This window comes from Eubalaena glacialis, chromosome 3 (assembly GCF_028564815.1).
Source record: "Eubalaena glacialis isolate mEubGla1 chromosome 3, mEubGla1.1.hap2.+ XY, whole genome shotgun sequence".
NCBI lineage: Eukaryota > Metazoa > Chordata > Mammalia > Artiodactyla > Balaenidae > Eubalaena > Eubalaena glacialis.
The window spans coordinates 50,418,226-50,443,615 of NC_083718.1; the positions used below are offsets into that span (position 1 = coordinate 50,418,226).

Genomic DNA, 25,390 nt, shown 5'->3' on the forward strand with positions numbered 1-25,390 from the left:
TATTCCCTTGAAAGTTAAAGATGGTCTCTTTTCTCTCCAATTCTCAGTGTCTAGTAATGTGCCTTACGAAGAGTAGACTTTTAACAGCTACTTGTAGAATGAATTAATCTTTAACACCTGCTAATAAGGATTAGTTAGTGGCAAACCACAATCCCCCTCTCCAGAAATATCAACTTTTGCTAAAAGTTGGCATCAATTTAAAAATGAATTTTGAGAACAAGAACCATACTTGAGTTCTTTCAATGATGAACTGTGATGAATGTTTTAGTCTAAGTAAAACAAATAATCTCTGTAAGATGATGGCTATTTGATATCTTTTAACAGTCTTTTCTTTCTCTTCATTCTAAGAAGTAGTAAAACCAAAATGGAGCCAAAATACAGGCAGCAATGGTCAAGTAGCAGCACAGAGAGAAGGTTCTTGAATTTCTTTCGGAGCAAGATCTGCAAAACCTTGTCTTGTCATTATAAGATGAGAATTTATATATATGTTATTAATTAAATTATGAATGCTATTACAAGCGGATGAGATGACGTTTTCTAAAGAATTCTGCTTAAATAAATTCATTGTCCAAAAAGATTTATTTATTCTTTTACCTCGCCTGATTCAGAAGTCATATCAAGATGTAATTAAGGACAAGGAAAGTCTCTGAGGACAATCAATAATAGCTTATTATTCAAACTGAGGAAAGGCTACTCTATTTCTTAGGTAGTTTAACAGCACTGAAGCTCCAGATTAAATTCTACTGTATATATAATACTATGAAAACTCACTTGATATCACAAATTTTGACTATTTCTTACCTGGCAAAACATAGCTGTTACTTTCACAATGACTACACCCATACATTTACATTTGCTCTACTACCACCTGTAACTCACTACTTCTGCTGTTTCACTAAGGCATTGCTCTCATTACCCTTTTTTTTATTCACACAATTATACCTCTAACCTTTAAGCTGAACCATCACTTTTTTTTTTTTTTATCACCTTTTTAAGAGCAGAGTCTTTACTGTTTTAAAGGTCTTATGGTAAGTAATTTCAGACATTTTGATTCATCTGAGATTATAGGTGATCAACTCCTGGATGGACCATACAGTGGGTACCCCAAGTGCTTATATGAACAAGATGTGTACAAAGAGAATATTCACTACTAATTTTAGGAAAACTGGTATACAGTGCAGAACTCACCTGAGTATAGAAGCCACTAGCTGCCTCTAGGAACAGAGAAAGGTTTGCCTGAACTTCACTCCGATTCGGGTTTGCTCGATTCTTTGCCTGGCCTTGTAGTGTTGTGATCTGATTCTTAAAGGCATGATTCCAGCTGAAAACAAAATGTAATTCTATTTGGTATAGCAGTGACTCACTGGGCAGACACTGGTCCCCCTGAGAACAAGAAAGAACTGTTTGTTATAAATAATTATAACACACTAGACAGTAAACCTGCATTAAAGTTATTCACTTAAATAACTTTATGCTCCCCTTTGAACAAGACTAGACAAGCAGTAGAATGCAACTGACCTTAGTAAACACTTACCAAATGTTCGAATAATCAGACTGTGGCTTCAGTTATTAATCTTTTAGGGCTACTAGACTTAGAACCTATTTAGGAATCCTGGTACAAAATTAGAACTACAGTGGCAAGACCAAAGTAAAAGCAAGCTATTAACAAACTTCCATACATTGCACCATTGTGTCAAAAAATATGTGAATGTTCTCTGTATCAAGTGGCATGTCTGGGGGTGCGGGTGGGGGAGTTTTTTGGGTAAATATTAAGCCATATCTCTTATTTCTCTAAAACTTATTCCCCACAGCACTCAGTTCTAGTTCTATTTAACAGTTTGTTTATTTCTCTTGGGGTTAATATTTTCGTTAGAGCTTGAAATATAAACTCATTTTGACATTTCAATCTTGGCTATTCAAACTAAGAAACAACACAATGCTGAAATATGGCACACCAAAATCCTGTTATAAAATGCCTTTCATTAATTGAATTGTATAGAGAATCATTTTAAATTCAGTTATGGTAAAATACAGTCACTCCCTAATTTGGAAATCACAGGGGAAATCACAAAGAAACAAAACAAAAAAAGGGAACTAGGATGGAGGGAAGATATTACTGGCTGAAGGAAGCAAACACAGATAGATAAAGGGTATACAACCTACCTGGAAAGTACCTAATTCTTTATCAACGGCAGCTTTTGAGGCTCTTTTGAAGCACTGGGGTTTTTAATGATTTATGAGGGCAATCAATCACTCCCTCAGCATTTTTGATGCCATCTTATCCATGACTCTAATATCAAAAATATGGGTTTGAGTGGTTGTGATTAAGCTCTATTACTAGATCTCCTAACAATATAAAGGTTAGGTGTGCAATATAGGAAAAACTAATCTTCACCACTACTTAGGGTAACAGGCATTATTAAACAGAATATTCTTGATTTTTAATTTTCCACCAGGCTAATGTCCTTGTTCCAATTTATAAGGCAAGGCCTTCCATGAAAGACAAATAAATGGCTATAACTATATGTAATACCAAATTGGGGCCATATTGTCTGCCAGAGTCCTACAAGGCACATTTACTCAGTTGGGAATCTGGTCATCTGCCATTTCACCCCTAATAGAAAGAATGAGTGGAATAGCCTAAATATACAAAATCTTTCTTTAGTCTTATTAGGGGGGAAAAAAAGGAAATACCTATTTATTGGATTAAAAGGAAGAACTTTCCTTACAATGTAAACACATTTTCCTTTGGGAGAAACTTATAGAATCATATTTATCAAAGAAAGCCTACTTCGTATTTCTTTTTTTAAATCATGGCTCAAATATAGGACTGAGTACAATACAGAGAATCCAAACACTGTCTCTTAGTACTTGAAACACATACAAATTTGTTTTTACGATACGCCCTGAAGACCTTAATAAAACTCAACTCTAAACATTTCTCCTCTTGCTACCTAAGACTGTATCTAAAGTAATATCAATGGTCAAATATTTTGTTCAAAAAGATCACAAGTATTAGAATTTCTTTCCTTTTTTTTTCATTGAAAAAGCTTACTCTGAAATAGGTTAAAAAGAAACAACCAAATTGTTCTCTTCTATTCTAAAGTCTTGGTGAGATTCCTGATCTTACAGGGACATCCCAAATGATAATACTTACAGATCTTGTTCTACTTTCTTGTCTAAAGCGTATTCCAAATCAGTAACCAGCATCTTCTGGTACAGGTCCTGCAGAGCCTGCCTGGATGTCCAGACCTCGGCTGGACCCAGCTTAGAATCTGAGTAACAAAACAAAAACAGAACAGTAGATAAGATAAACAGATAGTTAAGACCATTATGCCACACCAACAATTCCTTCACTCTCCATTCCCCAAAGCAAAAACATGCTTTAAACAGATATCATAGATAGCTGCAGAAGTTTTATACTACTACATTTCAGATGACTTTCACCTCTTGGCTAATGACTACATCTGTTTCAAAATGCTTCTGTATTTGTCTTTTAGTTTTGAAATAACGCCATGAAATGAAAAAGGCTTTAAAAAAGAGAATGGTTCACCCTTTGATCTTGGTTTGGATTTCTATGCATTCATACCATAGGAAGCCATATGCCTCATAATAAGTCACCCCATTTGAAATGATGGACTGCCAAGTTGGTCTGTTTACTCTCATAACTATATCTCTTTGTCCAAAGCAGCTTTTCTCTCTTTCTTTTGAATCATTCTCACAATTGTCCTTACAGAACCCTCCTGTCAGCTCACAGGCCAGCAGCTGTTTGGGCATTCTGCTATTACTCCTACTCTCCTATGTATGTCAAGCCAATAAAGTCTTGACAGTGAGTGTTATTTTAACAATCGGTAGACTGCTTGCCAAGACACTTTTGTGAGCAATACACACTTGCTATTTAATGTAAATGAGGACCAGTAGCAGACAGTGATTAAACTGCTCAAGAGGCCAAATGAGAGACTGGGTGCAAGATGAAATCAGAAAGTCAGGCTATAACTATATGTAATACCAAATTGGGGCCATATTGTCTGCCAGAGTCCTACAAGGCACATTAGCCTTTCCGATTACTAGGCTTATGAGTGCAATAATTGACAGTGAGCTGCCTCAATAGAAGAACTTAATAATGGACTTTTCAATTACATATTTCCGGCTGCTAGTTAGCCTGTCTGGTTGCATTTAGTATTTTGCCGCTGCACAATGGCATAATCTTCACTCTTCTTTAGGTCTGCTATTAGTATCTATAGCCACCATAATCCTATTCTGCACACAGAATCTCCCAGACATCAGAGTTAATCCTTACAAGAGTTTGCTGGCTACTAAAAAATAGGGTCTATTTTTTGGTATCAGGTTCTCGGTCCCTTCCTTATTAAGCTTTTAATGACTAAATAAATAGATTTATAGATTTATTCAACCCTGCTTCAATTCACTGTTTGCAGGAAAAGGAATGTAAGGGATCATTAACTCTGACCTATCAGTGAGACTATCATTTAAATGAGCAGACTTAATATCTTAAGGACAGGTCACCCTCTGGGCAGGTCAAATGTCCCCTACAAAAGTCAAACCCTAAGCCTACTTACTGAGGGTGTTCAAGAGTTAAGAAAATGTAAAAGGTATATAGATGGCTTAACATTGTTCCATGCACAATTTCTGTCACGCAATACAGATTATGCTTACAATGCCAATACAAGAGCATAATACAGTAGCTCAGAGCTGACATCAGAATCCATAGTATGGAAGATGATGACAGTTATGTTAATAATGGGAAGAACTATAAACCTATAAAAAGTGTTTTTGGCTTTTTTTCCTTTTTTTTTTCTTGAGCAAGATGACAATGAGATTATCTAAAATTCTTAGAACATTAGCCTGCAATTCCAGAGATTGAGAAAAAGAGATCTAAATAGCCCATTTCCTCTTGGTTGTAAATTACGGCAGGTATGTTGCTTACAAGTTTAACTCTTCTTTGCAGGTTTCACTGCAGAACTAAAATCTTCAAAAATTAGGATGAGATCCATTAGCACTTATTGTTTTTTTACATTGTAGGACGGTTATAGAAAGCATATTGCTGTTATGCTGTTACAGAGAACATACTGATCACTACATAGTTATTGCCATATATTTCCTAATTTTGGAGTTAAATTCATCTGCTCCTTTTAGTGACTAATTCCAGTTATTCTTTCAAAAACACCTTGGCTGTTATTCAAAACAAAAAACATGAGAAAAGAAAGAAAAGTGGCAAGGTAGCTCATTCAATTTCAAGGACTTTCAATTCCCAAGAGTTTTCCTGCAAACATTTTTTTCTGAAGGTTTACCTACTATTCAAGTTTGGGGAATTATAAACAGGAAGATATAAATCTAATACCATGAGATATTTGTGTTTATATGGTATATGAATTATTTTTTCTGTATCTCGTAAGTAGCTGACAAATAGTTTGTAAAAATTAAATGAGTATATGCATTAAGTAATATTCAACTCAGTGTAGCACAGATTACATAAAAATTTTGACAAGCCATCTAAGTAAGAATTCAAAGTATAAAAACAATAAATATTTAAAATAAATAGTAAGTTATCATCCCCTCTGGCAACCAGGACAGTACTACAAGTAATATAATAAGATGATACACTTCCCTTAATTTAATGGTATAAAATAAGTTGTGAAGAACAAAAGAGCCAGCCAATACCTGTCATGTCAGCCTTCAGGACTTCTGCCTGCCTAAAAAAGGGAAAAAGAACCTCAGTTAGAAACAAACTAGGCCCACCCAACATAAGTAACACTAAAATTTAAGAAAAATTATATATGACAGTAAGAATATATAACAGCTCTATCTGTGGCACTGCAAATAGTGTCCCTGCTTTAATGTTTAGAGTAGCATTAGATCTTGGCAAATTGATGCCATTCCTTACAAGTTCACAGGGTCATCGCAAACTCTTCCACTGAGTAGAGTTCATTTTCTTACTGTTGACCTCCAAATTTTCCCTCAATGAGGCCAGGAAATTCTACGTTTCTCAATTCACTAGCCACTATAACTATTTCAAATCTCCATTCTCCTCAATTCTTTTCGGCAAAGGACAGCCCCATACCTCAGGAAAAACAATGCCCAGTTACTAAACACTTACTACAGTCACAGAGCCCTCTTCTTTCTTACTCTTGTTAAAATACTAGCGGTACTGCATCTCTTACTTAAGACCAGTAATTACACTTAGGTATGCTCTTTCTAACCTTTTTAAGGACTTCTGCTCCTTTAATTACCCTCTCCCCTCTATCAATAATTTAAAAACTTCCCTCTCTATTGGATCCTTCTCACAGTATTTAAACATGCCCTATTCTCTCACAGATTTTAAAACCTTCTATCCTAGATTTTCCTCTAGCTGCTGCTTCTTTTCTCTCTCCCAAATTCTTCAAGAATTGCCTATATTCAAGAGGTCCAAAACTGAACTCATGACCCATCCCCACCCCCATCCCTGGTTTTCTTTCTAGTGTTTTGTAGCTTAGCAAATGTATCATGGCTTTCCAGTTTTGAAAAGCAGACAGCTGGAAGTCATCCATGATAACGTTCTCTCAAATCCCTGGTAATCTATCAACTCCAAAGAATTTTACCTACTAAATACATCTTGAATCTGTAGCTCTTCCTTTACTTCCTCTTCAGTCACTATAATTCAAGTTACAACCATCCCTTGCCTGGACTATTGCAAAGCCACCAAATTGTTTTCTCCACTTCACTCTTGTCTCATTTCATTCTGCTCTCTCCACTGCTATCAGAGGGATCTTTAAGAAATGCAAATCTGACCTCACCAATTGCGCACTTAAAACCCTTTAATGATTTTCCACGGTTTTTAGGGTAAAAACCAAGATCTTTACTAAAGTGGTCTACAAAGTCCTCTGTAACTGAAGAGAGTCTCTGTACTCTACTTCTACCATTATTCTCTTCTCTCCTTGATCTCTGTGTTTCAGCCCCTGGACTTCTGGATTTTCCAATGTGCTTGGCTCCCTTGGCGCTCAGGGCCTTTGTAAAGAAGAGTCCCTTTGCTAGGAATACATCTTCCTCCTTTGTCTGGTTAATTACTCATCCTTTGTCTCAGTAGAGACATTACTTCCTCAGGAAGCTTTACTTGAACCCTGCATACACGAAGGATATTCCTGTTTTATGCTCTCAAAGCACTTGTATTTTTTCTTTACAGTGTATATCACCGATTTTAGGAATGCTCACCATCACAACTTCTTTGCCTACACAGTGGTCATTCAATACATATTTTTTAAGTGAAGAAAGGAAAACGGCTAAATTATTTTCATATACTCTAAAAAGGTAAGTATATAAACTTACGAGATTTCCATTTTTAAAAACAAAATTTGACATAAAAGCTAGACAATATTTAGAGATTCTAAAAGTTTTACTGTAAATGCTTTATGTAATTTATTATTTGATAACAATTGTGAATTTTAGTTTCATCAAAACAAAACATGAATCTTTTTATTTTCTTAGCTTTTAAAAAGACATCTATATTTTTAAAAAATTAAGCTTTCAAATAGAATCACAATAGGATGCTATAGAAACCACAAGAACTATCAATATAAATGAACAATACCAGATAAACAGCTACACTTAGTCCTAAAAGGTAACATCACATCAAATTCCATTACCCATAAAGCCTAGTTTGTGTGAAACTTTTGCCGTAAAAAAAAAAAAAAAAAATCCTCACAAAGTATTTGATTTATGCTCTTAAAACCTAAGATCACACTTAGGAATAGCACACATCCTAACCTACCAACAACCTCCTCTCCTCCCCCACCCCAAAACCCTCCTAGAGTACTAACTTATGAACGTTATACTGAGACAGCCAACCTTACTTATGCATCTCCACTGGATTCAATACCTTTCATTCTGAGCTGCCAAGTTACAAAGAACATATTTCACAATGCTTCCATATCGTAGCTAAAAATACATACTCTAGTATATACAAGATACACTTAGGATCATGTGTCTAATGATTGTTTTCTCATTCCAAACAAGATTTGCTTGTAAAGATGAACAAATGTCATCTTGGTATGCTAACATGTGCCTAACGAGGATACCAATTTCCAGTCAAATGAAGATCATATTGAGCATATAACAGGAACTATTTCCAAATAATCTGCTTCTCTGATAGGCCATCAGTAAGAGAAGAACTATAATTCTAACAGTTTCTGGAGCAGGCTTCTAGGCTTTGATAAACAAAGATCAAAATTTCACTCTACATTTTTACACACTATAATCTGCCCAAGAAAAATGTAAAACTAAAAATCCAAACACTAACAAAAGTTCAAAAATGTCATAAAAACTATCTGACGTGAATGTTCAAGCATTTTGAAATTCCAAGAGTTCTGATTCCTTAGTAACACAAGGGAAGAGATGCTCCTCTGTGCACAGTTCTCTCCTAGGTTCTGAAAGAGACATGTGTTAATGACTAAAATAACCTTGCTAAATTGAAATGGTGAAAAGCTAGATAAATGGAAAATGTAACAACCCTGGGAGATAGCTACTATGATTCCCATCCCATAAACAAGGAAGTTGAAGCTCTGAAATGTGAAATAATTTGTCCATAGTCACAAAGCAATTAGGTACAATTAAGTACAAACTTAGTTCTTTCTGACTCCAAAGTCCAAGTCATTTCTATTTCTTTTAAATTAGAATAAAAAAATTCTATGACATAAAAAGCTAACATAGACTTATCTAGGTTCAGTTTTGTGCTCTGTCAATTAAACCCTAACATTTAAGTCAACTAGTCTAAATTAAAAGATCAGTTCAGGGACTTCCCTGGTGGTCCAGTGGTTAAGAATCCACCTTCCAATGCAGGGGATGTGGGTTCGATCCCTGGTCGGGGAACTAAGATCCCACATGACGCGGGGCAACTAAGCCCATGCGCCACAACTACTGAGCCTGTGCACGGCAAACTACAGAGACCACGTGCTCTGGAGCCCGCGTGCCACGCGCCACAACAAAGAGCTCACGCACTGCAACGAAAGGCAACAAAGATCCCACGTGCTGCAACTAAGGCCCCACACAGCCAAAAATAATAAATAAATAAATTAAATAAATAGATATTTTTAAAAAGATCACATTAGGATATAAATACCTGGGATTTTTATGATAAAGGACCACAAGAAGTAAAATTCACATTCTAGTGCAGTGGTCAGCCTGTGGATGAAATTCCCTCCTTCACACTGGATCAATTTTTATAAATAAATTTTATTGGAACAGTCATGCCCATTCGTTTACATATTGTCTATGGCTGCTTTCTGCTACAAGGGCAGAGGTGAGTAGCTGAGACAACAATCACATGTCTCACCAAGCCTAAAACAGTTACTATCTGGGCCCTTTACAGAAAAAGTTTGGCTCTCCTGCTTCAGGGAGTACTTCATCAAAAATGAGAAGTCGAATATCTGTAAGTTCCCAAACCAAACAGTTTTCCCATGTGAGGAATCATCAATAACAGTTTCCTCAGACTAAAGATCTATTTTTATTCGTTAATGTCATAATCTTGTCACAAAGACTATGTTAAAATATAGTCTCATGTAATCAGAAAGTTAGTACTTGTAGGCCATGCTATATTTCTGATGGAATTAATTTGCAAATTGCTTAAAACATGGTTAGGTTTATATACTATTATCCACTAACTTTCCTTTTTCTGTGTACCAAAAATACCCATTTAGATAGGTGAGAGGGTTAAACTAAAAATTATCTCACAAGAAAAGGAATCCCTATCCCCCCACCCCTACACAACTCTTAGTTTTTTTTAATAATGTATAATATACAAGAAATCAAATCAATAGATATGTGATCTTATACCAACTGCTTTCATAAAGATTAGCACCAAATTGGCTATTTGATTATTTTACTTTTTTATAAAGAAAAAATACTACACCTCAATGATCTACTGGTTTTGTTAAAGACCAATATTGTTAAAGATTAACGTTACAATGCTTATATAAAGAGATAATAGTTTTTAAATGTTTCCTCTTGGCTTCTAGAAGGTGTGGCCACATGAGGTCCTTTTTAGTCTTACTTTAAGCTATAGGAATTAATGAAAAGAATGAATGAATGAAGAATTCAAGAACTAAAATCATCATGCCTTCAATAATAAAATAGCACTATTAAATAGTTATAAAATATAAAGCTTTCAAAATACTAAATATATTGTCTCAGTTCGTAAATAATAAGGGAAATTAAGCACTTCTATCAAACACTAAAAAAGAAAGTCATTAAAAGGCTGAAAAAAATTTGAAACATTCAGTGATAATCAAATATGTTTAAAGCTAACCATCTGAAACAATACTCTTGGAGAGAACATGATCATCAAGATCTATAAATACATTTAATGCATTCTAATGCACTAGGTATACTAAAATAGCTAACACTATATTTAGCACTTATTATTGCCAGACACTGTTTTAAAGTAAGGGCTTTCCATAAGGTAATCATTCAATCCTCACTATGTACTATTATTGCCCCCACTTTATAGCTGAAGAAACCCAAGGAGATAGAGATTAAGTAACATGTCCAAAATCATCAAGTTAGCAAGTAGTAGAGGTAGCATTTTAACACACTGATTCCAGAGGCTAACTCCTAACCATTGTATCATAGTTCCCCTGTTATACAAGACTGTAAGGGAAAAAAAAAAATGGAATGTTTGATAGTAATAGCCCAAAGAATTGGGGTTTTCAAAGGTTAAACATTTTATGGTAATTTTTTAATAATGTCACTAGAGGAAAAAAACGAATTAATGGTTATCTTCTTTAACAAATAGCTTGATTATACACAGCACTGATATAACAATGCAAGGTAACAAATACAGGATAATCTCTCTTATGATCACACATTAATATTCATGGTTTAAAAATATAGGACATTTCCAAATCAGGGGCCGATACAATGAAGGATTTCTTTTACCTGGCCTCCCAACCCCCTTTCTCACATGAGCAGAACATAGGAATATAAGCCAATATCCTCTAAACTCACAGCTGTTAAGGAAAGGTAAATAAGGCTCTTTTGTTCTGGGAGGTAATGCTAGAGCAACATTTTTTAGAAATTTAAATAAAAGCCACAGAAGGTTTTATTTCAAGATAATTTGTTTACTTATTTCCATAAAGTACTACGGAGTATTTGGGATAACAGTAGCCAACAATTATGACCATAAACATATTAACCTAATGATAATTATTTGTGTTAAATAACAGGCCAGACAGTAGACACTATAAGGTGAGTGTGTGCTTACACAAGCAGACACACATGCACATATATACTTAGATCTTTAAGATATCACCAAGTCTCATGGTATTACTCAGAAAAAAATAAATCACATCACTCTACTGTTGAATTTCACATAGAAAAGAACATCTAGGGAAGATGCTGCTCCTAAAGAAGCTTTTCTCAGTAAGAGATAATAAAAATACTAACTTGCTTTCTCTCTTTATGGAACGTTACAGTTTGGCACGAATTTTCAAATCTCCTGACACTCCACTGCTCTATATTACAACGTTCACTCTACAATCTATACAATTTGAATATGTGTACCTAGTTTTATAAAGGGCCATTTCTGGTCTGGGAATCTCAAAGTATGAGAAGGAGCTATTCTTCCAGGCAGAGAAAATATCACAACAGTAAAAACAAAGCTAAGCCAGTGGAGGAGGTAGATTGACGGATCAAATTCACGGTAGGAAGCTACAGAAGATGAGCTGGAGAATCAAGGCAGAGAGCAGACTGTGAGGCCTTGTATGACACGTTAAGGAGCTCAGATTCTATCTTTTAACTACTAGGAGAACAGTGCTGAGTTTTAAACAGGGGCACAGCATTGTCAGAATTGCATTTTTAAAAGACTACAACAACAAGATGCATGGAAGGTGGATTTTAAAAGGGCGAGACTGGAAGAAAGGAAGTGATAATACAGATGAACAGAAAAGCCTCGATTCAAGAAATATCTGGAAGTAAAATCAGAAGGAGAAAGATAAAGCAGAGGAAACAGTCTAAAATCATTCCCAGATTGTTGGCTTGGACATCTGGGTATTTGACAAAGTGGGGGTGAGCAAGCAGACACTTACAGATGAGTGTCAAGCACAGGGGAGACATCAAGACCAGGGATACAGTGTTGGAGTGATCAGCACAGCGATGGTAGTTCAAACCGTAAGAGTAAATGTAATTGCCCAGAAAGGCAGAAGGGTGGTGCTAGCTCCCTATCTTCATTTTTAAGTGGCAGATAAAAGAAAAACAGCCCATGAAGAACACCAAGAAGAAACTACAGGTGTACGAGAGCAAGAGAAGAGTGGTATAGGGAAAAGAAGAGGATAAAAAGGAAGAGTAGTCAACAATCTCAAAGGCAGTGGGTAAGTACTATAAGGATTGGAAGGTGTGTTGGATTTGATGAAATAAGAGTCAATGATAGCCTTGCCAGAGAAAGACAAAATGTCAAATTGCAGGGAGAATGAGGAACAAATGAGAGGGAGAAGTTTAAGGCAACTCTTAAGACACTGGGCTGTGAAGAGAAAGAGAAGGGGGCCATGGGTAAAGAGACGTTTCTTTTTTTCAATGGGAGAGACTTGAGCATGTTTAGAATGAAGAAAAGAAGCTAGGAAAAAGGAATAGCTTGAAGATATAGGAAAGAACAAAACTAACACAGCATGATCCTGGAAGAGATGAAAAGACATGAGAATGTGAAAAAGACAGGAGGCAAGACTGGCTTTGAAAAAGAGGCAGGATGAAATTGGAGGAAGGTAAGATTAGACAGAAATACGCTAGGAAAATTTGGGAGTAGTGCAGGGTGGAGAGATGTCCAGAGAATTCACTGCTACATTGCCTCAAATTCAGAGACAAAGTAGGAGAATCAGATCAGTGTCTGAAAGTAAGAGGGAGATTAACTGAGGAGAATGGTAAATCTCTGAGCTAATTACAAAATGAACAGGCAAAAGAACCTGAGAAAAAGTAATGAGTGCCATATGGATTAGGCACAATGGAAAAATGTGAGGAAGAAGGTTAGGCTATATCCCTAACACCGAGAATAATGCCTGGTACGTCATAGCTGTTCACTAAAATGTTGTTGAATTAATGAATGGTAAAATGTGCATCACACTTAAGGCAATTTTATGTAACACAAAATGATACAGAATAAAAAAGACTTGGCCCTGAATCTGGGTTTCTTACATATTAGTAGTGCTACCTTGGAATTTCTTTCCAAGAAACTTCAATTTCCTCATCTATAAAACAGGGATACAAACTCCCTTTCAGAGTTGCTATCAGGAACAAATAAGACAACAGGTAAGTTACATAAAAGAACATGAGTGATAACTCCGAGAGTGAGGGTTAATCTGACTATGACTTGAATACTTCAGTGACCACCAAATTACTTTTGCTAATCTAGTCACTGACAAAGGATCCTTTCTGAAGCAACACACTAGGTTGACGAAGACAACATTCCAAGGTGGAGGTCAAAAATCCTAGATACCACCACATAATGCTAAGTGACAAAAGAGAAACTGTTTGAATGTCATAATGACCACATTCTAGTATGCACATAAAATAAAACCAGAGATTGATACATAAGAATTGCAAAGAATTTATATTATTGTACTTTTTGTTTCTCCGCAGACATTAGTTTTGATTATATAAAACTTTGATTATATAAAACTTAAAACACAACTAGGAAGTGGGAGAACTTGGGTTCCACCCTGCAGTCTGGTTCCAAAGCTCATAAGCGTTACACAGTAAAGCAAGTCTTCTGGAATGGCCTGGCTATAGGTGTCACTGTCATAGTATCAACTTGTAGGGGCAACTAGCATTTCTCATTTAAAAGTCCCATCTCTAACATCAAGCACCTTCACACCGTCATTTGAACTGATACAAGCTGCTGTGACAAGAGTTACCAACTCACCATATGGCTGCAGAGGGCTTCTCTTGTATACCATCATATACCTATTTCTATAGGCACCTAGGAGGCTTGACTGCATCCAGGCTGACATATAGAACCAAGAACTGATGCTCCCTGCACTCAAATGAACTGTAATATATGTAACCCAAAACATAGGAATTTTTATTCTAAAGGATAATCTACAAGATAAATCACATGTCCTTATGCTTATCATAAATATTCAGAGACCACATATATAAACATAAACATTTCTTAAATTTAAATGTTTAAAAATTTTCCTTGAACTATAAGATATAAATGCTCATGACAAAGTAAACATGCCAAAGTTCTTATGAAGCCACATAAGTTTAAAAAACAAACAAACAAACAAAAAACCCCAAACCATTAGCACTCCCCTCCCCCATCCTGGCCAATATCAAATGCTTCAGAAAGCTTCTAATTCTTGTACTAGTGTTCATAGTAATATGAACACTTTAACATATAGCTCTAAAAGGAATACAAACATGTAGAAATCCCTTGTAATTTTCATCCTACCTAATATTACTTGATTTCAGATGCTCCTCTGATTTCAAGTTTCCGGTCCTCATCTGGGACTTAAATGAAACGTTTTCTCCCACAATGACTATCTGCAAGAACATCCAATTTCTCATAAGGTAGAATGGTTTAAGACATTCTAGATAGAGGAGAGGAGGAAAATATGAGTTAACCCACAATAACAGAGAACCCCCTTGAAGAAAGTTAAATTTTCTCTTTATTTAAAATGATCTAATGTCAAAGGCAAAGGGAAAATACCAAAGCTTTTTTTCCTTTTTATATTTAGTTTCTTTAGAATACACATTTAAAAATTCTGTTTTGTATATTTCTAAAATTCTAGTTTGGGATCGAAGTGTTACCCTAATCTCCCTCCCTGCCTGAAAGCTGAGTGATCTCTATAAGACAGAAACCAGTTACCCAGCAGGGCTCTTGCAGCACCAAGGTGAGAGTGCCCTGTAGAACACAGGAGCAGACGGTTGGTCCAAACTGGACTGCTTATGGAAGGAAAAACAAGTAATTAAACCAGAATTACAGATGGTATAAATAATGCTTACATTCTAAGACCAGCTGAAAACGGCAGGTTTTAGATCTTCATTCACTCATTGAACAATGATTTGGTCATTTCTATGTACTAGATACAGTGTTAAGGACGAGGTATACAATGATGAACAAAACAGATTATAGTTCCTACCAGATTTAAATTCTAATATGGACACAGACCAACAAGGAAAGAGGAAGCAGTAGAAAGTAGTGGTTAAAGGCATGGGCTTGGGTATCACGCTGCACTCAATGGCATGCCGGGAATAACTCAAGCCACAGGAAAGACATAGCACAATTTCTTAGAGACATCAAGTTAACGCAAAGATTTGGACAAAATAAATTAAGTAATTATTATTGAATACTGATAACTGCTTACATTTAAAATTATTATGTAGCAGATTCTATGCTAAATGTTCTATACACCTGATCTCACAGAATGGGAATATAAAATGTAGTAGTTAAGTACCTTATATTCAGACTGCCTGGGTTCTAACTACGCTCTGCCACTTATTAGCTGTATAACGTTAGGAAAATTGCTTCTCTATGCCCCAGTTTTGTCAGGAGTAAGAAGGAGATAATAAAAGTACGTTCTTCATTGAGATGTTTTGAGGATTAAATGAGGTAATAGAAACAAAACACCTAGGATTGTTTCTTGTTAAATAAGCCCTCAAAACTGTTAGCTATTATTGTCATTATCATCATTATAGGTATTATTACTCTTCCCAACAATCCTAAGATGTAAATGTTATTATTATCCTCATTCTAAAATTAGGATATTGAAGCTAAGAATGCACATTAATCAATTCTAGAATAGAAGACAAAGTTATTCATAATTTTTAACAATAAAACACCAGTCTTAAGAGAAATTTCAAACATGCAGGAGGTCTATGTGGACTTTGGCTCCATACTTCCAAAGCATGTATTTAATCACCTGTGACTTTAGTTGTACTTTAGTGGAAAAGACTAGGAGAAAATACCTCATGACAAAACCCAAGCTCATTAGTATAGCATGTAAGGTCCCACAGCTTCCCACTATACACTTCATGACCCAGTAAAACCAAATTACTTTTAGTTCCTTGCTATTTTGCCCCTCAGAAAGTTCATGCTCTTTCACTCAACATGGAATCCCTGCCCTCTTCCCTCTGGCTAACTCCTTCTTGTATTTAAAGACTCAACTCCTGTAAAAGGGACTTGGCTTGGCCAAGCACTCCCAGTGCATCTTAATGCCCACTTTTATCATAGCACGCATAGCACTATGATGAAGTTCTTTGTTTACACATTTTCTGCACTAGAGATTATCCTAGTAGATGATATATGCCAGAACAATGGTTTTCAACACTATTGGACCCAACGCTTTACAACAAAAATGCATTATTTGCAACAACCCTTATACCTTCCTAAAATAAAAGATAATATGAACTACTTATTTAACACATTAAAAATGAATAACTAAATGCCTTATATAAGGAAAAATAAAAAGAAAGCAATTTTTAATAAAACTAGTATAACGATATATAAATTGTCAGGTAAGATTAACCTTGAGGACATAATGAAGCTATCAATGCTTGAACATACTTATAATTTTAAGAGAAGATTAACAGAATTCCAAACAAAGATAGGAAAATGAAAGCAAAAAATGTGAGTAGACACTAGAATTAAAACAAGTTTTAATGTAAGTAACAGCAGACCAGACTTATCGGAAATGCTAAGAATAAGAGAAAAATAACTGACATAGGGACAGCATGACAAGACAAAGTACAAAGAGTTGATTTGAAGAAAACAAGGCTGTGACTATATCCTTTGATAGGTAACAGGGAACAAAACTTAGCTTGGAAAAAGAAACAGCAAACAGTCCTTTATATAATGTAAAACACCACATAAATTTAGGTTAGGGAAAAATAAAGTACCACTTCCCAATTTGGAGTAAGAGGATAACATGGGATATGGACAAGTTAATTAACTCAGCCAGCAACAATATTTAAGTTACTGTCTGATTTAACTAAATAAAATAATCTGTAAAGTATTATGGTATATATAGTATTCTCTACTTCTAGGTGGTGTCTGAAATTAAAAATAAAAGATACGCAAAAGTCAAATCTGATTTTTCTACCCAAGAACCATTATTTAACCCGTACTTCTAGACATCAGTTTTATCTAGTGAAGCTCCTTTTTTCTTTATTATTTACCTATCTGACTAAAGAAAGGGGTGCTGCACTATAATCAAATAATATAATAAATTAAATCTGATACAAATCATAGAGGGCCTATGGAAGATTGTTATATTGATGGCCCCCAATGAATCATACACCTCCTGGCATCTGCACCACTGTGAACTCTCTTCACACAGTGACCCTGGGTTTGGCCATGTGACTTACTTTGGCCAATTAGACTTTAGGAAGTGTGACACAAACGAAGGCTTGATAAGCACTTGTGTATTTGGGCTTGCCCTTTTGTAATGCCATCACAATGTTATGAAGCAGAGGAGACAGACTACTTGGAGAGAGGAGACCCAGTTTTCCCACCTATCACAGCCATTCCAGTTGACAGTCCAGACATTTGAGTGATGCCATCTTGGACCCTTCAGGTCAGGCTGAGCTGCTGAATGACTGAGTCCTCCAACTTGACCTAGATAATCTGAGAGACCTTTGGAGATTTTGAGCAAAGAGGTGACATGACCTAACCTAGATTTTAAGAGGTTCCTCCTGGCCTATATGTTGAGACTTCACTGGCTTGGACCAGTAGGCAGCAGTGGAGAGAGTAAAATCTGATCAGACTCTGACCAACAGCATTTGTTGAGTGAAATTTGAGAGAGAGAGAGAGAAATCAAAAATGATTCATGGGGATTTGTCATTTACTAGCAAAAGGAAGATAATACAAATAGGTGTGGGGGAAGAGTTCATTCTGGACAACAGTGCTTGGCACATGGTGTTATATAACCACTTGCTATTATTTCTTACAATGATGATAACTTTAAGATATACATCCATGTGAATGTATACTGGCAGTTAATTATAGAGTCTGACATTTAAAGGAAAGGTATGTACTACAGAAATTCATTTGGGAGCCATCAGCATATAGAGACTAGAGATGACAATGGGTCCGTAAAAAGACAGAGAACTAATGATCAGAGAGAAAGGAGGAAAACTTGTTGAAGTTTTATGGTGTCCTAGAAGCCAAATAAAGAAAGAGCTTCAAAAAAGAGGGCAGAATCGATAAATACTGCTGATGCATCAAGTAAAATGAGGCCTGAGAAATGACTATTGGATTTCGTATGTGGAAGGCACTGAGGATCTTGTTAAGAACAATTTGGGCAGAAAAGTGGGAGCATCAGTCCATGGACTGACTTCAGTGGAAAACAGGAGGAAAGGAACTGAGACTAAAACTGAGTTTAGACACCTTTATCTGGGAAGGAGAGGCAGTAGAGGGAGATGAGAGGGTCAAAAGAGTTTTTAAGATGGAATACATAACATGTTTTTTATGGGATGGAGTGGGATAAATAACAAGGTAAGGATTCAATGGAGAAAAATAAAGGATGAAAACAAAGTCTCATGAATGCCATAGGGGTTTGTTTAAATATTATAAATGTTTAAAAGGTAAAAAGGTCCCTGAATGAAAGAATAAAATTTAAAGTGAATATATAAAGAAAACTAATAATCATTGGGGACCTAGGTAAACGACAAGTGGATTACATAAACCATTATCGATTTAATTTTCATAGCAACTTGAGGTAACTACTATTTTTCCAATTTTATAAATAAAGAAACAAAGGCTCAGAGATTTTAGGAAACTTGCCCAAAATCACAAAGATAGTAAGTGCTAGGACTGGGGTTCAAATCCAGGTGTTATCAGAATTCCAGAACCTAAACTTCGTTTATTCATTATTCCATGATGCAATACAGACCTCAATTTTCAACAATCCACATGTTCAAAACTAAACTGTGGAACTTCCCTGGTGGTGCAGTGGTTAAGAATCCACCTGCCAACGTAGGGATACGGGTTTGATCCCTGGTCTGGGAAGATCCCACATGCCGCGGAGCAACTAAGCCCGTGCGCCACAACTACTGAGCCTGCACTCTAGACCCCACGAGCCACAGCTACTGAGCCTGTGCATCACAACCACTGAAGCCCGTGCGCCTAGAGCCCATACTCTGCAACAAGAGAAGCCACCGCAATGAGAAGCCTGCGCACTGCAACAAAGGGTAGCCCCCCCAAGGCAACAAAGGGTAGCGCAACTAGAGAAAGCCCATGCGCAACAACGAAGATCCAATGCAGCCAAAAAAAAAAAAAACAAAACACTAAATTGTGACTATTTTATTGCTTATGATTTTATTCAGAGTTTGCCTTTTTAAAAGCATAAGACCCACCCATATTCCCCTTTTCCTTAAACCTGAAAAACTCTTCTCCAGGAAATCTTATTGGTTTTAGCCTCTCGTATACATTCTGTCCCAGAGGTCTCTCTAGTTCTTCTTCCCACTCTCTTCCTCCTCATCACAATGCAAAACAGAAATCCTAATTTCTAGAAATTTTTGATTAATAAGACAATTGACAACACAGGTTTACTATATTTTTTTACATAAATTATATAGGAAAAATAAACATACACAGACTTCAATGGCAACAGCAGAACATTCCTTGGAGTGACCCTAAGTCATCACTACAAGTAATTTGCACTGCAGCTTAGGGCAAAAGCTATTCATAGAAAGAGTTCCTGAATACATGGTAAAAAAGGGGAGGTGATATCTTTGTGGACAAGTCTTCAAGCTATACAACTTTCTTAGGTACCATCTAAAATAAAGATCAAACAAATTTTATTATACTCTCCCACACTGCTCCCCAAAGCAAAGATATAGCCTAGCCTCACTGTGATTCCAACATCACTCAAAACCCACTTTTTAAGTTCTTCTTTGCTAAACAAGAAGAAAAAAAAAAACAAACCAAAAACCTCTTTAGTTGCAAAACGTACAGTAAATAACATACAATTCTACACCATATTAACAAAATCAAATTACCAGCTCACCTAGGCAACAGATCCAAAGAAATTAAGAGTTTATACCATATCTGGCTCATATCAATTACACAAAAAAATATCTGAAAAGATAATGACGGAATATTTTCCAAATCTGATGAAAGTCATAAACCCAGATATCTAAGAAGCTCAATAAACTTTGAGCATTTGAGCACAAAAGAAAACCATACAAAGGTACTGTAATCAAATGGCTGAAAAGCAATGATAAAGAGAAAATCTTAAGAGCAGGCAGAGAAAAAAATAAAGATAAGAATAATGGCAAAATTCTTATCAGAAAAAATGCAAGCCAGAAGATAATGGAATAATATCTTTAAACTAGTGAAAGAAAAAAAAGGACAACCCCAAAATCCTATCAATCTATAATTTTACATCCAGCAAAAATATCCTTTAAAACTGAAGGTGAAACAGACATTTTCAGAAACACAAAAGCTGAGAAAATTTGATGTCAATAGATCAATACCATAAGAAATATTAAAAACAAGCTCTTGAGGCTGTTAGAAAATGGTACCAGATGGAAACCTGGAACTACACAAAGAGATGAGGAGTGTCAGAAATAATAAATATGTAAGTAAATGTAACTTTTTTCTTCTTCTTACTTATTTATTTATTTTTTAAATTTTTGGCTGCGTTGGGTCTTTGTTGCTGCGCACGGGCTTTCTCTAGTTACGGCGAGCGGGGGCTACTCTTCATTGCGGTGTGCAAGCTTCTCCTTGTGGTGGCTTCTCTTGTTGCGGAGCACGGGCTCTAGGCATGTGGGCTTCAGTAGTTGTGGCACACAGGCTCAGTAGTTGGGGCTCGCGGGCTCTAGAGCGCAGGCTCAGTAGTTGCGGCGCACCAGCTTAGTTGCTCCGCGGCATGTGGGATCTTCCTGGTCCAGGGCTCGAACCTGTGTCCCCTGCATTGGCAGGCGGATTCTTAACCACTGCGCCACCAGGGAAGTCCTACTGCTTCTTTTTTTAACCAGGTATAAGGCACCATGCTAAGAACTTTTACTCTGTTATCTAATTTATTCCTTCTCAAACCCTAGGAAACATATTATTTCCATTCTAACACTGCGGAAACTGGAATCAAAAGGTTAGATAACTTACCCAAGATCATACACCCAGTTTTCAAACTCAGGGCTGCCAGAAAGTAAAGGCCTTACTCTTAAATCACTATACCTTTAAGTGCTGTGCTTGGCTAATGCTCATATTTGGAGTATCAGGCTAAACTTTCTGATAATATAGCTCCACTTTTAAAAGCAAAGTAACACACTGACAAGGTAAATCCCATGAGAGATAACAGCTTTCGATATAAGAATTATCCTGAACATAACAAGAAAAAGACAAATAGAAAAAGTACCAAATTCAAATAGAGTTAGAAAACAAAACAAAAACATAACAAAACAAACCAAGGAAACACATGAAGACATAAACAAGGCCAGAGCAAAGAGTCATAACAGACATTAGTAAACTGAAATACATTCATACATGCTTTGAATGAATATTCATCAAATATATGCAAAGATTCCACTATGTATCAGGCACTGTGGAGGCCTTAGGGATACAAGTGTTAGCAAAACAGTCCCTGTCCTCAATTAAAAAAAGAGTCTTTGGAGTTAAAAACAGAAGCCTTTGGTGACCTGACCAAGTATAGTTTCAGTGGAAAGGTAGGGGTAGAAACCAGAGAACAGCGGGTTGAGGGAGCCAGTATAGACCATGTTTATAAGGTGATAAATGGGAAAGATAAATATAGAACAAATGCTAGGGAAGGACAGGTTAAGGGAAGCTTGCTCAAATGTTTATGACAAAGTTCCAATTAAGGAGGGAAAAGGTTGAATATAAAAAAAGTCTATGGGCTTCCCTGGTGGCGCAGTGGTTAAGAATCCACCTGCCAATGCAGGGGACACGGGTTAGAGCGCTGGTGTGGGAAGATCCCACATGCCAGTGGAGCAACTCAGCCCATGCTCCACAACTACTGAGGCTGCGCTCTAGAGCCTGTGAGCCACAACTACCGAAGCCCGCGCACCTAGAGCCCATGCTCCACAACAAGACCGCAATAAGAAGCCCGCACACGCAACAAAGAGTAGCCCCAGCTCGCCGCAACTAAAGAAAGCCCGCGCTCAGAAACGAAGACCCAATGCAGCCAAAAGTAAATAAATACATTAAAAAAAAAAAAAAGTCTATGAGATCCAGAGCAAAAACAAAGAAAACCACCTTAATAAGGAGGATGAGGACCTTTTCCTTTCTAAGAGCGACAGAGGCAAGGACTAGTAGAGGAAGGAACAGGAAGCAGATCAGTCCCACCAAAAGGTTTTTATTTTTATGTTCAAATAAAGACCATTTGCTAAGAGAGTAAAACTTCAAGAAAACAGCAAAAGTTTAACTACTGTAAAGAAATGGGCAAAACTGGGGGGAAAAAAAACTAATAGATATTGAAGTGGAAGACTGCATTTAAACAATTGGCCAGTCTGTAAGATTTTTTTTCCAGTGAGGCTATCCATAATACCCAAAGAAGCATATTTTCAGAATCATTCAGAGCAGATTTTCCTAGACAAGTGAGCTGGGAGGACAAGAGGACTGAGGATACTGGTAAGACAGGTTAAAGTAATATATCAAAAAATGGGCAGAAGAGCAAAAACAGGAGGAGGAAGAAAAGAAAAAAGCAAGAAGTGACTAATAGCGAAAAATTTGGAATCTACACTGGAAGGCCTGAACAGAGAAGCAGCTGGATTAATGCGGATCAGGCTGTGGTCAAAATGGAATGGTTGAATGTAAAACTTTAGAGGTAGAAGAATTCTGAAGGATAACAAAGTCTAAGATATAATATGGACATACGTAAAGGTTAATATATTAAAGAGAAAGATTAAGAGAGAAAAGAACAGAAAAAGGAGAGCTGCATTTTAAAGAGTGTTCTAAGAAAACATCAGTTCTATGAGCTGTGACATAGCTTTGGAAACACCAACCTCTATCTCCCTCTTGGAGGTTCATAATATACATTAGCATGCTATAAGCTATGAGAAGTCTTAAGTAAAGAATCCAGTTTAACCCCGTATTTTGAAATTTATTTTGCCTTGGATATATTGAGAACCCTAACATATATGAATTTCCCGTGTTCAGCGGAATACACTCTGGGAAATGTTAGAGTATTAGATAGACTTGTCTGTGTGTAATACAAGTAAAGACATCAAGGAATCTGCTTCAAAAAAAAGGTGAGATCATGAGACCTTCAGTACTGGTGAGGATGTACGGAAACAGGTACTTTTCAAACACTGCTAGGGCCAGAATAAACAGTACAAACTTTCTGGCAACATCTACCAGGCATTATTTCCCTATTGCTGCTGTAACAGATTACCACAAATTTAGTGGTTTAAAACAACACAAAGTTTATTCTCTTACAGGTCTGAAAGTCAGAAGCCTGAGTGAGTCTCGGTAAAAATCAAGGTATCACCATGGCTGTGCTGCTTTCTGGAGGCTCTAGGGAAGAAACCTAGTTTTTGCGTTTTCCTTGTTCTTGAGACTACCTGCATTCTTTGGCTTGTGACCCCCTTCCATTCCAACAGGATGTTATCCTCTGTGGTTCTTCCCTTTTCTTTTCTTTTAAATTTATTTATTTACTTATTTTTTGGCTGCTTTGGGTCTTCGTTGTTGTACGCGGGCTTTCTCTAGTTGAGGCGAGCAGGGGCTACTCTTCGTTGCGGTGCGTGTGCTTCTCATTGCGGTGGCTTCTCTTGTTGTGGAGCACAGGCTCTAGGTGCGTGTGCTTCAGTAGTTGTGGCACGTGGGCTCAGCAGTCATGGCTCTCAGGCTCTAGAGAACAAGCTCAGTAGTTGTGGCACACAGGCTTAGTTGCTCTGTGGCATGTGGGATCTTCCTGGACCAGGGCTCAAACCCGTGTCCCCTGTATTGACAGGCAGATTCTTAACCATGGTGCCACCAGGGAAGTCATGTCTCTCTGGTTCTGATTCTTCTGCCTCCTTCTTCCACAGTTAAAGGATTCTTGTGATTACACTGGGCCCACCAAAAAATCCATGATAATCTCTTTATTTTAAAGTCAGCTGATTAGCAACCTTAATTTCTTTCCCCTTGCCATGTAACATAATATATTCATAAGTTCTGGGGATCAGGATGTAGACGTCTTTTGGGAGCCGCGTTATTCTGCCTACCATGCTTAACAACATATTCTGAAATGTGCAAATCTTGTCATTCAAATAAGCATGCACAAGAATATGTGTGTACCAGGATGTTCATTACAGCATTTTTTAATAATAATAAAGTATTGGAAACAACACACATTTTCATTGTTAGGAATTCAGTTTAGAAAATTACACTACTCCTGTAATTTTCAGCATGCTGACGTTTCCAATGATGCTTTAGATATATAATTATGAACATGTCTTTGATAAAATGTCAAGTGACAAAAGAAAGATTACAAACTATATAAATTAGAACAATCCCAGTTGTTAAAACTATATACATACATATGTTTATACAAGTATGTGAATGCTAATATACACATAAAAAAATAACTGAAAGGCTACACAACCCTGGATGGTAGGGTGACCATAAGTTCCTGTGTGCCTGGAACAGTCCAGATTTATGCCTGATGTCCCAGCAATAATTAGCACTCTCTTTCACTGTTACATGATCTCTCTTAAAATTTTCTGGGTTTTGTTTTGTTTAAAACAAGTACGTATTACTTTACTGGATGCAGAAGTGGCAAGAACCAGATCTATATTACACGTGAAATTTTAAAAAACTAAAGTAATTTTTAAGAAATATGTTTTCTGGGCTTCCCTGGTGGAGCAGTGGTTGAGAATCTGCCTGCCAATGCAGGGGACACGGGTTTGAGCCCTGGTCTGGGAAGATCCCACATGCCGCGGAGCAACTAGGCCCGTGAGCCACAATTACTGAGCCTGCGCGTCTGGAGCCTGTGCTCCGCAACAAGAGAGGCCGCGATAATGAGAGGCCCGCGCACGGCGATGAAGAGTGGCCCCCACTTGCCGCAACTAGAGAAAGCCCTCGCACAGAAACGAAGACCCAACACAGCCATAAATAAATAAATAAACCCAAAGTTAAAAAAAAAAAAAGAAATATGTTTTCTAATATATGAATCTGCAAACACTAATTGTGAATCATCTAAATTATATATATATTATACCACTTGACAGCATCAATGGCAAACAGATATCAAAAGGGAAGATTTTTCATTTTTAAGAGCACTGCCCAAGTGTGTACAGTGGACAAGGAGGGAGCAGATTAAGGCCAGTGCCAACTCTGCCACTAATGAGGTACTCATTTTCCTTCTCTACAAAATGCCAATCCAGTTATGTAAGGTTATTGGATAGAAGAACTTAAGAAGACAATTATATAAAAGCATTCTGAAAAGTATAAAGCACTAGTAAAATGTAAGATGATACT

At 36.7% G+C, this 25,390-nt stretch overlaps 1 protein-coding gene across 7 annotated transcripts in view; it reads right to left on the reverse strand.

Annotated features, from left to right (window-relative positions):
• The window catches only part of SMG7 (SMG7 nonsense mediated mRNA decay factor), a 72,282-nt gene that overhangs the window by 32,943 nt on the left and 13,949 nt on the right, over nucleotides 1-25,390 (reverse strand). For 4 of the 7 annotated variants that reach the window (XM_061187558.1, XM_061187555.1, XM_061187556.1 and 1 more), the window contains exons 2-5: nucleotides 14,426-14,564; nucleotides 5,680-5,711; nucleotides 3,158-3,275; nucleotides 1,189-1,321 (exon numbers count right to left, since the gene is read on the reverse strand). In XM_061187558.1, coding sequence (XP_061043541.1) covers nucleotides 1,189-1,321; nucleotides 3,158-3,275; nucleotides 5,680-5,711; nucleotides 14,426-14,541 — 399 coding nt within the window. In that variant the 5' untranslated portion in view covers nucleotides 14,542-14,564. The remainder of the gene's footprint in view (nucleotides 1-1,188; nucleotides 1,322-3,157; nucleotides 3,276-5,679; nucleotides 5,712-14,425; nucleotides 14,565-25,390) is intronic. The other 3 variants (XM_061187554.1, XM_061187553.1, XM_061187557.1) reach the window with 3 other exon arrangements.